Source organism: Aptenodytes patagonicus, chromosome 12 (assembly GCF_965638725.1).
Source record: "Aptenodytes patagonicus chromosome 12, bAptPat1.pri.cur, whole genome shotgun sequence".
NCBI classification, from domain to species: domain Eukaryota; kingdom Metazoa; phylum Chordata; class Aves; order Sphenisciformes; family Spheniscidae; genus Aptenodytes; species Aptenodytes patagonicus.
The window spans coordinates 6,179,027-6,193,692 of NC_134960.1; the positions used below are offsets into that span (position 1 = coordinate 6,179,027).

The following is a 14,666-nucleotide window of genomic DNA, read 5'->3' on the forward strand; positions in this document are numbered from 1 at the left end:
TTTTTCCTTTTAAAATATTGCTGTAAATGTGACACTCATGACATGGAGTTAGCTTAGCACTGTATAGTCATCAGTAGTGTCAAAAGATATTCTTCTTCCCAACACTTTTCCCAATTTATTCTTGCTGATTCTATGAAGCTTCAGCTCTACCAAGTCCTAAGTCTCTTCCGAGTAGAGAAGGCTAAATCTTGTGAATGTGAAACGTAGCAAAGATCTAGGATCACACTACTCTTCTATTTGTGAGCTAAACGTAACACTTGAGTCCAGATCTCTAGATGTGAAAAGCTAGTGCATTAATCCACTGCGCTTTCTGTCCTCAGTAATTGCAGCTGATCCATGATTTCTTTTCACTGGGGTGAAAGTGAAGAAAAACCCGTAAGTGCATCCTACGTGATGGCGCTCTGCAGGTCTCAGCTGTGCTGGAGTTTCATGTTTCAGGCTGGCTCTTACTGCAGACACTTCCCATAGCTTCTGGGAAGTTGTTCAGACTAAGGGTAATTCAACACTGGGCATGGCTGATATTCTGAGCCGCAGAAATCATTTGTGCTCTCACACGTGAGAATTGATAACAGGTCTTCCAGCTCCCACATCTGGAGCTCTGGGTTTGCTCTGTACGGCAAAGCTTGCCTAAGGCTCCTTGCATCTCCCTTTGTACTGCAGGTACTTGAAGAAAGAGGTGTCGGAGAGAGCAGTAAGATTTCTGATCTTTGCGGAAAGAGGAGAAAAAATAAACACTATAAGATGTTACCTTGGAAAGCTCAGCTGTAAAACAGATTCTCTTGATATGCTTGAGAGAACTAGTGGGATTTGCTGTGATCCCCTTTGCTGTGTAGAGGGGGTGGGTTCCGCAGAGGCAAGGATCATTAGAGAAAATAATTCTTTCATCCAAGAGAGAAAGTGTAGCGATACCTACTACTGTGCCATTCTTGCAGCTCAGTGTTTTTCCTCTAGAAGAATTTAATATATTTTTTTGTAATTCATACACAACTTCTTTTAGACTTCAGCAGTGCTTTGAAAAACTCTTAGAGGAAAAAGTAGCTTCCTAAAGAATAAACTAGTAGCTTTATAATGTCATATAGAATATCATCCCTAAAAATAATAGCCATTTACATCTCAAATGTCTGTGGAAGTGCTGAGAACTAGTGGAGATGTTGATTTTTTTTTTTCTTTTTTTAACCCCCCATCCTCTTTTCTGTCTGCCATGTGCCTCATTCATACTTAGAAACCCTAGAATGACACTGGGCTTCTGAGTTTCTCTAAAATATGTGCTTTTGTCTATGGGATTTTATATTGGAAAAAAAAAACCCAAAACCCCCGGTTGGCTAGGTGTGTTATAGTCTGGTAATCAGTTGAGTAATGACATTTCTAGATAACCCAGTGAAATAAAAAGTAAGTCCCCTCCTGTATCTTCTTCCACTGTTCCACACCCCAGAGCGTCTCTAAAACAAAGCCACTTTACTTCTACCAAGGTTTCTGAATACGCAGTGAAACGGAGGGAATTTCTCAGGAAGTCCTTGTTAGGGAAGGACCAGGCAGAGTTTACTCTTTAAATGCAAGGCTAGAAGAAGAATTGTGTCTCTTTGCTTCAAATGCTGTCTTGTAGCAATCTAAAAGAGCTAAGGTAACTCTTGGCATCCACGTTTCCTTTCTCCTTTTTTTTTTTTTTTTACCTTTTTTCTTTCTATTTCCCTTTTTTGTTGCCCCAAAATGCTTTTCAAGTCTCTAGGCACCAAGTTGTAAACACTTTGAAGTAGCAACTTTATATTGAATATGGTGAGGAAAGTCTTCACTGCTTAGATGGGAATGCGTTTAAGAAAGTGAAAAGCTCCTAACAAGTCCATTTTCTCTGCCCAGTTTGTTGGGATATCAGAATTCAGGACATGAATTCTGTTCCTGTCTGCATATTGGTTTTGTAAGTTAAAAAGCATGTATTTTGTCTTAACGCTGAAATGATGAAAAAAAACCCTAACAGAAAATTACTATTGTAAATGACTATTACGTGGTAATGTCATAGCTCTAATTGTACTGCCATGATCCTGGATTTTTTGCTTATTTGTTTTCTGGGATATAATTTCCCTTTATTTGGCCTTTAATCATAGCTGAACTATTTCATGGTCTGGTTTGTCAGAGCTGTTACTGCTTCATCACTTGTAGTTATTAAAGTATTTAATTATGGCTAATGTTTACAAAATTTCTGACCTTTTAAGATTAATTTGCCAAACAGCTACTTTCCCCTGTACTTCAACATAATACGTATCTTGTCTATGTGTGTGTGTTTGAGTACAGCAGGATTTCCCTAACTATGGCTGTTGAGCCTTTGAGTTTTTCAGTATTGTGGTTTGCTAGTATATTGTTTAGTTAAACTTCTTGTACTATACTGCTGAAGGCAAATGTTGGTCTGTTTTCAGCCCTATATGATTCTTGCTCTGTCTACAGGGAACTACATTTAAATAACAACCTGTTACGAGTTTTACCTTTTGAGCTGGGAAAACTGTTCCAGTTACAGACTTTGGGTCTGAAAGGTATTACTACTTTTTCTTGGTATCTGTGCTTTGTTTAATGATATCGCTTCTGAGATGTAATGGCTGTAGACTGCTAGTTCATAAAATGTTACTGAATAGCAATCCCAGATGTAGCTACTTAGTCCACATTTATAAATATTGTTATTTAGGGATTATTTTAAAAAAGAAAAAGAATGAGTTTGGCGAAGCACTCCACATACAAAGAGGTTTGCTTCTCTTTCTGCAGAGTGAGCGGAAGCTTTCTGTTGGTTGCATAGGGGTTGAATAAGGTGCTGCTTTAACTTTGAATACCTACAGTTCACTGCAGACTGTTTCTACTCCAACCAAAAAGGGAACGTGCTTGGTACTGCTGTAGGGTACTGTGCTGTTCGTGCAAGCAGCAATTTAAATCTTTTTCCAATTTTTTTTTTTTCTCTCTGAACTGTATGGATTCTAGCTGTAAAATTGCTGACCTCAGGGAAACTTCTATCACAAAATCAGGAGCACTGAGTGATGCAATACCTCTAAACACTGTTAAGTTTCAAAAGTCTGTTTTTCTCCCCCTTAAAACTGGATAATTGCAATGTACATTGTCCGTGAAAGCTTTTACAATCTGCTTATGCATTTGGCAGATGGTAGACTCTCTACTCAGATATGACTGGCAAATAAACTGCTGGTGGATGTTTCACTCGCATCGAGCAAAGCGGGCAGAGGTGGCTCCTGCGTTTGGCCTCATCAGCTCCGCCTGCATGTTGTACCGCTCCAATTCTTCACTGCTGTCAAATCCAACAACCGCCCTTGGGGTGGTCAATCAGAAGACAGACGCAGGAGGGAATGTGGTTAACTTCACTAGAGCTATTCACGCATCCCGTGTTTTGTGGGATTGAAGACCTGGGATTTGAAACCTTTAAGTAGTTCATAGTAGATGCAGTATCTTTTCTCAGAGATGCCAGCTTTAAACACTGATACATAAGTTCATAATGGTTCTGTTTATTTTATTCAATATTTCTGTAAATGTGTTTGCAGGAAATCCACTTACACAGGATATTCTGAACCTTTATCAGGAACCAGATGGGACGCGCAGGCTACTGAACTATTTGCTTGATAATTTGGCAGGTACTGCAAAAAGAAGTAAGTGATCATTCTTAAAACATTTATTTCTGCTGCGTAAAATAAATGGGATTATCACTTGTTGTGTCTCTAAAATGTTCCCATAGTTTCAACAGAACAACCACCTCCAAGATCTTGGATTATGTTGCAAGAACCAGACCGTACAAGACCAACAGGTACTGCAACACTTCTCTTTTTTTTTTTTTTTTTTTTTTTTCCCCCTCCTCCTCTTATAAAAGCTGTGGATCTTTACTATCTGTTTAAAAATTTTTGATGCTTAAATTAACCAATCATCTGTGCAGTGCTGACCAGCCAGCTGAAGTAGTTCTATCTCAATTGGAACACCTGTTCGAGATTTACCCATCTTTTACTAGAAAGTAATTTCTTTTTAATTAACGTCCTCCTCACAGGAATTGAAGCTGTTGTCCACAATTAAACAGTTAAATTATAACAGGCTTAATTGAACATTTGTTGAAGAATAAAAAAATGAAAGAACATGAGCATAATTTCCCAAAAATATAGAATTTTTTTGTTTTAAGTAACCAATGTATCATCTTTGTCTCAGCACTTTTCTTGCTGTTGGGATTCAGGTCATGTTTAATTGTTTATTCACTTTTTCGGCATGAATTGTCTAAAATACAGACTCTTCTATTTACCTGCATACCAAAAATCTTAGTGGGTTTCTCAGTTATTGTAGTGTCCTCTCTTTCAGGACTGATGGACATCACTTTCCCCTATTAATTTTATTAAGGCGGTTGCTTCAAAGATCATGATGTTAATGCAGCTTGTCTTTTGCTGTCACCTATTTATTTTCAAAATGCTGGGCTTTGACCCGCCCAATCAGCCCGAGATTGTTGCCTCAATTTGCTAAATCTTCAAACAACTGTCTTGTTTCTTTTTCCTAAGTTGTACTCCACGTTTGAGAGGAGCTCCCAATAAGCTGCCAAGTATCTCATTATTGTACTGCAAATTCCTTAGTGCTTTTTAAAAACAACCAACCAACCCCAACAAAACAAAACCAAAAATCCATGCTGCTGGATTACCTGTCAGGTTGCCCCAAACTGTCTCGTTATCACTCCTGTTCCAAATGAATACAGAGAGTAGATGTTTCTTGTCTTTACACCTGAATTGTAAGCTTTTTGAGGTGGAAACATTTGGGGGTTTATTTTGCCTATACTTTTTCATTGTGCGAAGGGATCCTTGCCCTGTCTATGGATCTGTTGCGGTTCGTGGTGGTAATAATTAAGGTAGACTTTTAAATAATCTATTTGAAGAGTTTGCAAATCTTTGTATAGCCAGCAAATGTAAGTGTTCAAATACACTTACCTTGTTCCAGGCTTTTCACAGTAGAGCACCGCTTAGCATAAAGTACACTTGTCTGCTATGTACTGCACTAACCATATAAAGAGGGGGTTTGGGTTTTGTTTTCTAATTAACTGCTAGAAGACAGCTGCCATAAGTCCGAACTCGTAATTTATCTTCTTAAAAGGACTGACAATTTTTTTAGTGTAGATACACATGGTGTGTTTTGGTTGAAGCACGAATTGATAAATTTGCAGAAGACAAAAGTAAAGAGCATAATTGTATGGTTTTGGGTTTTTTTGTTAAATATATCAGTGTGTAAGTAAAATTATTGTTCTGCAGCCTTGTTTTCTGTCATGTGTTACAACGTGCTCTGTGATAAATATGCTACCCGGCAGCTGTATGGCTATTGTCCATCTTGGGCATTGAACTGGGAATACAGAAAAAAAGCCATTATGCAGGAAATCCTGAGCTGCAATGCTGACATCATAAGTCTTCAGGTAAAAGATATACTGTTATTTCTTTTCCTTTTCTATTCCCACATGCTGGTTTCTCTATATTAAATGTATTTACAGTAAACGGTCTGTTTTCAAAATCTTCTGAAAACAAAAGAAAAAAGTGGCGTGTTTAGAACGTTATTTGTTGCTTGACATCAAAAGAATGCGTTTCAGCCCACGCAGTTGGAATGTGAACCAGCAGCTGCTGATCAAAGAAGTGTACATGGTGTCTTTGTGCCCGTGTGTGTATGTGGGGCTATAATTGACACATTTTCAAATAAAAGGCTTGAGATAATCATAACTCTGGGGATTACAGAAATTCATTTGTATTTTCTTAAAATAGGGATATTGCTCTCAAGTTTGCATTCTCTGATGTACTTAATTCTTAGAATTTTTTTCCCTTAAATCTAATTTGAAAGTGATTTACACTTCTGAAGAGTCTAAATAATATCAGTCTTCTGTATTTTGATAATAGTACATTCATGCTGTGCTGTCTTATAACTTTACAGGAGGTCGAAACGGAACAGTACTACAGTTTTTTCCTGGTAGAATTGAAAGAACGTGGCTACAATGGATTCTTCAGTCCAAAATCTAGAGCTAGGACAATGTCAGAACAGGAAAGAAAACATGTCGATGGTTGTGCAATATTTTTCAAAACAGAAAAGTAAGTGATGTGTTTTGCAGAGCCTTCTATTGTGTCTTGCTCTCTTTCACATAATTTCTCAGGTCAGTCTATTGCTCAAACAGTTTGGCATTAGACGCCCTTTTTGTAGCCATTCAGTGTTTCTTACAGAGCATTCCTATCGTTCGAAAGAGTGGTCTGTACGGGAGAAATCATTTTGTGCGTAACTAGCAATAGAAAATTTTACCCTGAAGTTTTGTTTAAGTTAAAATTTCACTGTGTTAGAGCAGTGCAGGTTAGGAGTTCACTAAATTATATTTCAATTGTTGAGTGTGTGTGTCCCAACCATTAGGTGTTAATAATGAAAAATGAAGCAAATGTCTTATTTTCTTACTTTTTCTGAGTAAAGGGATTGATAATCCCCAAAATTGCTGAAATAAGACCTCGGGTGACACTGACTTTTTGATACATTAGCCTTCTGATAAAGCAAAAGACAAGGTGCTTAACATCGCTGCTCGCTTCTGAAAAAAGCCGTTATTTAAGAGCTGCAGCACTTACTGATTGTGTCATACTGTACTTGTACAACTGTTTGGATATGAGGGTAATAATTTCCCTTCCTCCTCCTGCTTCCATTCCTTTGTATCCACAAGTAAATGTAGGTGCCAGGTTTGGTACCATTCGACTCAGAAAAATTATTTAGTCCCTCTCTATTAAACCTGCATCTTGGAACTAGAAACTGGTGCAGAATTAGAAACAAGCGCTCCTTTTCTATTGTGTGTGTCTCTCTCTGTCTCTCTCTCTCCCCCTCCCCCCCTTAATTGAAACTAAGTTAGTATAAAATATCTAAAAATTACTAGGAAAACTATCCTTTGAGTTCATCTTAGGATTTTATGAAATTATGCGATTGGCTGAGATTTTCACATCATAAAGGTGTTTGAGCTTTAATTAAAAGGAGAATTATCTATAACATTGCCTTTTGTATCTGGCTGCTGAAAAAACCATATATGATGTTTCTCTTTCAGATTTACTTTGGTTCAGAAACATACCGTTGAGTTCAATCAACTAGCTATGGCAAACTCGGAAGGCTCAGAAGCTATGCTGAACAGAGTTATGACAAAAGATAATATTGGCGTTGCTGTATTGTTAGAACTGCGAAAGGAATTGATAGAAATGTCATGTAAGTCCTATTTAGTTTAATTTTTTAATAGATTGTGTTTTGTAAATGGAGAAAATTGACTTTTGTTACAGTAAACCAGAGAAACTAGGTTCTACAGATGAGTATAACTTTGCACATTGTATGCTGAGACAAATTTATTTTCAAAGAGCATTTGGGGAAAAGTTGTATTGCTTAAATGATGATTTTTTTTTCTGCTTATACATTTTTGCTTAAAAAATACAAAAACTTGAGTTTGAGTGATTTTTTTTTTTTGCTTGGAGATATGTACAGGTATCAGAGTCGGTTGGTGTTAGTTGCGTGTTTCTGGGTCATGTATCTGCATCGCTTTAGCTTGTTATTTTCTTCACTGTCATGCTTATACAACCTGCTTGTTCTGCCCTGTCATTCTTAATTTAGGAAATGTAAACTGGCTTTGTAAGTGTCGCAGTGGGTACCTACTCAACCTGTGTTATGATTATCCAAATGATATTTTATTAATTCAGATTCTAACAAACAAGCCTTTTAAGAAGCACTTCTAGCAAGAGAGGTAACTTATAACGTGGATAACTTAAGATGCAGAGCTCATTGCCTAATAAGGTATGAGCAGTGGCTGTTTACCATCGCAACCTGAGGAAAACTGTTCTAATTTTTTAGAACTACACTATTTGCCTGTCATTAGGATTATCTGTTATTTATGGTAATTCACAGTATTCTTAAATATGTAAGCGTTACCTGTAACAGGATGGTCTGTCTGTTAACGGTCTTGAATGTGAAACACAATTATTCCTAATGCTTTATATCAACTAAAATGCTTAGTAGATGTAAGAGGAGTTGTGTGACCCTCTTAAATTAAATGGTATTAACCCTCTTCAAGTTATACTGGTATTTTGTTTTATTTTTTAAACATCTCGTTTAAAATTCAACAATAGTGTGTTTTGTTGCTGACCGTGTAAGGTAAATAATTGATTTTAAATTTTAGCTGGCAAGCCACATCTTGGGATGGAAAAGCAGCTAGTTCTTGTAGCTAATGCACATATGCATTGGGACCCAGATTATTCTGATGTGAAGCTGGTTCAGACTATGATGTTCCTGTCCGAGGTAAAAAACATTATTGATAAAGCCTCTCGTAGTCTCAAACCTGGTGTTTCGGGAGAACTTGGAACCATTCCACTTGTACTGTGTGCAGATCTCAATTCTCTGCCAGACTCTGGTAAGAGTTCTATTTCTTTTCTTTTTTTTTTTTTTAAGACTGTTTCAAGTGTGTAACAATTTAAATTTCAAGGTCTCACGTTTTTAAAGTTTTCAACTTAGAGAATATGTTGTTTGATACCATAAGCTGTAAAGGTACTGAGGAAATAGAAGGAAGAGAGAAAAGCTAGAACTGTTTCTTTCGTGAGTGACCTTATTGCCTATGCAGTAGTGTAGCTATGCCTGGTCTTTCAGAAGCATTTTCATTGTTATCTTACAATACAGGAATGGAAAGGGAGAAAATACCTTTCAAAAATAACTTGTTAATTTGGCTTTGCAGCCTCTTTAAAGTTAACTTTATCTGCAGTAGTGTTACAGAAGTTGGCTTTTTTGCAACGTTTTAGCCAAAGAACGATGGAAGCCAAGACTTGAGCAGAGAGGCGAGGAGAGGAGGAAGCTGCCTGCCTAGCACCTATAGCATTTTACTTCCACTTCTTTCATCTTCCCCCCAGTCAGTCTGTTCCTAATTAACCTTCTAGTTTTTTCTAATCAAAGCACGTCTCTTTGTTCTAGGTGACGTTTGCTCTTGACATACATATAAAATACTTCAAGATAATGTATAAGAACTACTGCTGAGTGTATTGTATACGTGTTAAGGTTTTGCTTTTATAATGCATCAGGTTGCATGTATGACTTGAAATAATCTACCCACACTTATTTGCTGAATGCTTGTTAATACCTTCCTGTGTGCATGTGCCTCTCCTAATAGGTGTTGTTGAGTACTTGAGCACTGGTGGAGTGGAAACAAACCACAAAGATTTTAAGGAACTGAGATACAACGAAAGTCTTACTAACTTCAGCTGTAATGGGAAAAACGGAACAACAAATGGAAGAATTACACATGGTTTCAAGTTGAAGAGTGCCTATGAGAACGGTCTAATGCCTTATACAAATTACACATTTGACTTCAAGGTAAGAACTTGGCTAATATTTTGGAAAAGTTTTCCATTTTGAAGTTTAACTAATGTGATTTGCCGTACGAAATTGTTTAACAAAGAAGTTAATCCGTTTGGGTAGCTAACAGTAAATTCACCAAGTTTATATTTAAAACATAGCGAACTGGAGTGCCCAACACTTCAGCCTCCTAGAAACCAAATTTTCCTTTTTCTTGTTAGTAACTTGTAATAGATTTGCAAGAGTTGGGGTGCTGTTAACCTTCCCCGTAAACAGGAAGATTTTGTATTTTAATACTCCAAGCTAAATGAAATAGTACAACAGGGGCACTTAAGCTGTCAACTGTAAGGAAATAATCCGTGTTGCTACTGGAAAACTCTCAGTGCTCCGTTGCCCAGGGGAAGCAAAGATGGTTCTTTTCCTCCTCAAAATCAGAGGAATGTAACTGGAAGCTTTGTAGGAGGTTGGAAATTACAACCCACAAAAGCAGAGCAGAAGTGATACTTTTTCTTTTGTTTTCCTAATCTATATTGAGCAACCCATGGGATATAGGAAGCAGAAGTCTCCTAAGTCGATGACGTGCTGTGGAGAAGGAATGGTGGCATTTCAGTTACTCGTAATACTGAGCTCACCTTTTGTTTGGAACAATACCTTGAGTCAAGAAGATATACTAACAATCGATTTTATTTCTTCTCGTTTTAGGGTATTATTGACTACATCTTCTACTCTAAACCTCAGCTAAACATACTTGGCATTCTTGGACCTTTGGATCATCATTGGTTAATAGAGAACAATATAAGTGGTTGTCCACATCCACTCATCCCTTCTGACCACTTCTCACTTTTTGCACAACTGGAGCTTTTGCTGCCTTTCCTGCCTCCTGTAAATGGAATCCATCTCCCTGGCAGGAGGTAGTCAAGTACATTTTAGAGGGCAACCTCAATCTAACTTGTACAATTGTAAAATCTGAATATAGAGGAGTGAGGTATGGCCAACAGGGATTTTTTTTTCTTAATAATCTTAATCTTAAATCTAATTATTTGCTAAAGACATAGTAAAAGCCAGGTGCTATCAACAGACACAATTCTGAGCCCAATATACTTTGTATACTGTTCAACAGCGATTGGTGCATTTGCACCTTTCTTTAATACGTTACAATTAACCTTCCTGTTTCTTTTATCCAACGTGACATTTTCATGCCTTGAAATAGGGAATTGTTATACAGTATATTCTCTTTGCACAGTTATCTGTAGCACTACTTTTTGAGGCCAGTAGGAACATCCACAGAACATTCTTCCGTACTTCACTCCCTCCTTTTTCAGACTTGTTTGTAAAATATAGAATTTGAATTTAGCCTTTATTGATTGTATATGAACAACAGAAAACCTGATTTATGAGATTTTGTACTTTAAAAAAAGAAAAATCAGATTTGGAAAATGATTGTATTGTAAACTAAGGCTAAATTTTTATCTGTTTTCATGTGTTATAAAGGCCAGCTTGTAAAAGAGGTTGTCACAGGTTTTCTCTGCTAATGATTTGCACTGTTAGGGTTTCGTTAGCCCTTTTGTACTACTTTTTATGTTCAATTGAGAACGTTGCTTTTAAAATCCAAACCTGTAAAATCTTAATATCTTACAGAGATAACTAAATACATTCTGTCTATTTCTGATTTAAAAAAAAAAAAGCATAGAGTTCTCGCAGAACAGATAAGCTAAGCAGTGAATATAAGTAGACCTGTATGGATTGAAAGTTATTGCTGATGTGTATACACTCAGATATTTTTCTCATCTCTAACTTTTGAAGTAAAATTTAGGGATACTTGTGTACAGCTTCTTCATTTCTGTTTTAAATACTTGTCCTATCTCCACTGTGCCTGCTTAAATTTGTTCTCAACTAGCACTGCCTGTGCATGCAGAGAGATCCTGTGCATCCTCTTTTATTTTTTTAAATAACGTTAACACTTGTGAAAATTTTATGAAGATACTTTTGTATAAGCTGTGGCATCTTTTTTTCCTTTGTGAAGCATTGAATATCACACTTTTTGAACATGTTCAGGTTATGGGTACACAGTTTCTAGCTTCTAATACCCATGCACTGCTTCTTTCAGTGTCATTGCACAGTGCCGTTTTTCCCACTAAGAATTACTATCATGTGAATTCTCTTTCGTTTAAGTGTGTTCCTCAGTTTCAGAAAGTATAATTCCTTGAAGAAGAAAAACCCAACCCTACATTTTCTATTGATGAAGCAGTGTAAAGTAAATGCATTTTCAATACAGGTCCCAAAGACAATTCTTCAGATCATTTTTTTTTTTTTTTTAAAGTGACCAAGTCTTATTTTAAAGTGTCAAGCAAGACTAAAGTTGCAGTGTACCCTCAGTGCCATTTGTGTCATGAAGCCAAGTATGTAACAGCTTACAAATTTAACTTGTCTGTATCCTAAAAGGGAGAATTTATCATTTCCTTAAACTAATACAACTTGAATAATCAATGTTAAAAATAAATGCGATAGAGAGCTTGGTCTTAAACAGCTTTTGTTTCAGCTGCGGGCAGGGAAGCAAAAGGACACTGAGCATGAAGAGAAAACTTTCTAAATATTGTGAATTTTTATATATAAGAGAGTGGATTGGTAATAATGATTCAAAATTTTATTGAAAAGTAGTCAGCACACGTGTGCTCAAACCGTTCTGTTTTAAGCTGAAAGTAAATTTGCAAACAGTTCGGATATGTAAAATGTACATTTTAAAATTTCAATAGGAGAAACTTTGATCTTGAATCCTTGTCTGGGACCTGATCTCTTGGGGTTATTTTGTTTTGGTTTTAGTTGTGAAAACACCAAACATGTCCAGTTTATAATCAGTACATTGAAATGCTGGTAGTATTGCTGTAGTAGACTTAATGCGTAGTGTTATTTTTTTTCTGTTTGTTTTTTTGGGTTTTTTTGTAAAGTGTGAATAAAAGGTGTTTTACTCATGTTTCCTTAATGATGTCTTGGTAATGTACATCATGACAATTTCCAGTGATGATGAGCCAATTTAGCTTGTCAAACTGAGCAAACTATTTTTCTTTTCTGATTATCTGGATTGTGTAACGAGTCCAGAAAGCTTTACAGAAGGGGAAGGGAAGCACTTACTCATTTTGTATTTCTTAGAGGGGGATAATTTACTTTAATAGATGCTGGAGCTTGAGTGCACTTGTTAGATTCTAAAGGTTTGAGCTTTATCCAATATGTGTTCTCCTGTATTGCTTAGTCTTAAAAAATATTTGAATTTATGACAGCATGTTAAAATATGGCCCCTTGTGCTTTTGGAGGCACAACTGTTCCTGCTTAGTCACCTTACAGTCTAAGGGTCCATTTAAACAACCGTTTCCTCCAGCTTTTATACTAGTCCATCAGGTCCCAATCGAAAACCCACTGAATACATTGAAGACATTCCTTTGACTTCACTGGGTTTTAACTGGACTGCAGCTATGACTCAGGGGCTGAAGGAAGGAGAAATATTTTGAATATAGGGAAAGACCAGATGGCACCAAAACAGAGCTGAGATAAACTTTGTCAAACAATCTTTCAAAGAAAATATATTCCTGTGTCAAACAAATCTAACTCAGAAGTCTCAATTCCAGCTATAACATAGAATAAGGCAATAAACCGTGTCTTCACAAAATCAAAATGTTTCCTTCATAGTTTTTAACATAAAATAGTTACTGGCAATATTTTTATTCAAGGTGGTTTTGGGTGTTGCCATAATGTACCTTCAGTGTTCTTGTTGTAAAAGCACATACAGCAAAAGTCACAGAACATCCTTGGGGTTGAAAGGGTTTATTTAGGTTAGACCAGGCTTTTTTTCCACTTAAAGTACAGCCAGCCATATCTTGTCTAGTTTTATTTACATTTACCAAGAATTCTGGGTGTCAAAGTGTAAATTGAAATACACCTTTAACTAAAAGAATTGATTAGAGCACAAGACTAATACCACAAGTTACTGCTTTAACATAACACAAGTAGGGGGGAAAAAGAGCATATAAGTCGGTGCGTGTTGTAATGATTTTGTCCTTTTAGCAGCTTTAAAAAAAAAAAAAAAAAAGGTAAATTTGGCTAGCATTTGACAAAACTGACTTTAAGAACATTGTATGTATGCGTCTTTGATGTAACTTTAGCAAATCTCTCAAGTTTGGTTGTTTTTTCTTTAGAGCCGATTTAGAAAATAGCTTATGGTTTGCTTTTTCAACCACACAAAACCTGTATGAAGGACAAAATAATTACAACACCATTGGGGGGAAAAAAAAACCCAACTAATTACACTGTAAAACTTAAAAAAAATTCAGTTAACCGCTTAAGTAGCAAGCCTTTTTCATCCAGCCGGACACAGTATTTTTTTAGTATGTTAACTGCTATTCTTTTCTTTTGGTTGCATAAATTTGTAATACTTAAGTGTCTTGGTATGTTTAAGTAGTGTCTAAAATAGAATATCTTTAGTCTTTATTCACAGTACTTCTGTATAATGTGTAATGCACTGGACTAACTCTTGTTTACCATTCATGTAACAAAAACCAGCACATTATCTGCACTAAGCTCAAAGAATGTTGCATTTGTCTATAGGCAGCTCTTCAATAAGATAAATGGGAAACTGAATATGGTCTGATGGTAAACAAGGGCTTTTACTGTTCTCTTCAGTGGAACTTTCTTCTTGGTCAAATTTTAACTAGTTAGTATTATATTTATATACAGGGTCTTCTTTTTCTTTACCAATGTATTTTCCTACTCATAGCTGACCAATAAATCCAATATCTGTTTCAAACCTTGAAGTCTAATTCATATTTTAACTTAATTCCTAAAGCTTTTCCTGAAGAGTTACACATACAGCCAAAGTGAGTGAAGTGTGTTCAAGGTAAAATGGAAGCATGTAAGAAACTTGATAATCCCAGAAAGACTTTCCTGTACTTTCTGTAACTTTCTAGATCTGCAGACCAGAAAGCTACTTGAATCAGTTGGGTTTGGATTGCGAAGTGAAGACCTGGTTCGTAATGCCTACAGAGTTTGTGGAAAACCTGAGTCCAAACCTACTCAGATCTCAACCCTATGTCTTCATATCTGGCCATCTTCTGACCTTCCCAAGCGAACCAGTAAGGTCAGTTGTGCAGTGTAGGGTCCACAGGTTTTGTCTGGGTCCTGTAGACCCTGCTCCTTCTTTCCTCTTCCCTCCCCACCCCAGAAAGCTCAAAGTAGACTTGGGGTCTGGCAGTGGGAAGGGATTCAAATATACAATTAATTTACCATTGAAGGGGAACAAAGTGAAGATTTCTTGCATCTTTTTTTTTTTCCCCCCGCATCAAAGTGTA

The 14,666-nt window shown here is 36.5% G+C and overlaps 1 protein-coding gene across 3 annotated transcripts in view; it reads left to right on the forward strand.

Moving 5' to 3' along the window:
* CNOT6 (CCR4-NOT transcription complex subunit 6) overlaps positions 1 to 14,132 on the forward strand; it is a 33,765-nt gene extending 19,633 nt beyond the window's left edge. For 2 of the 3 annotated variants that reach the window (XM_076350520.1, XM_076350521.1), the window contains exons 4-12: positions 2,437 to 2,522; positions 3,528 to 3,632; positions 3,719 to 3,787; positions 5,256 to 5,413; positions 5,920 to 6,074; positions 7,055 to 7,209; positions 8,168 to 8,398; positions 9,146 to 9,348; positions 10,033 to 14,132. In XM_076350520.1, the coding sequence (XP_076206635.1) occupies positions 2,437 to 2,522; positions 3,528 to 3,632; positions 3,719 to 3,787; positions 5,256 to 5,413; positions 5,920 to 6,074; positions 7,055 to 7,209; positions 8,168 to 8,398; positions 9,146 to 9,348; positions 10,033 to 10,245 (1,375 nt within the window). In that variant the 3' untranslated portion in view covers positions 10,246 to 14,132. The remainder of the gene's footprint in view (positions 1 to 2,436; positions 2,523 to 3,527; positions 3,633 to 3,718; positions 3,788 to 5,255; positions 5,414 to 5,919; positions 6,075 to 7,054; positions 7,210 to 8,167; positions 8,399 to 9,145; positions 9,349 to 10,032) is intronic. The other variant, XM_076350522.1, reaches the window with a different exon arrangement.
* Positions 14,133 to 14,666: the final 534 nt, after the last annotated feature.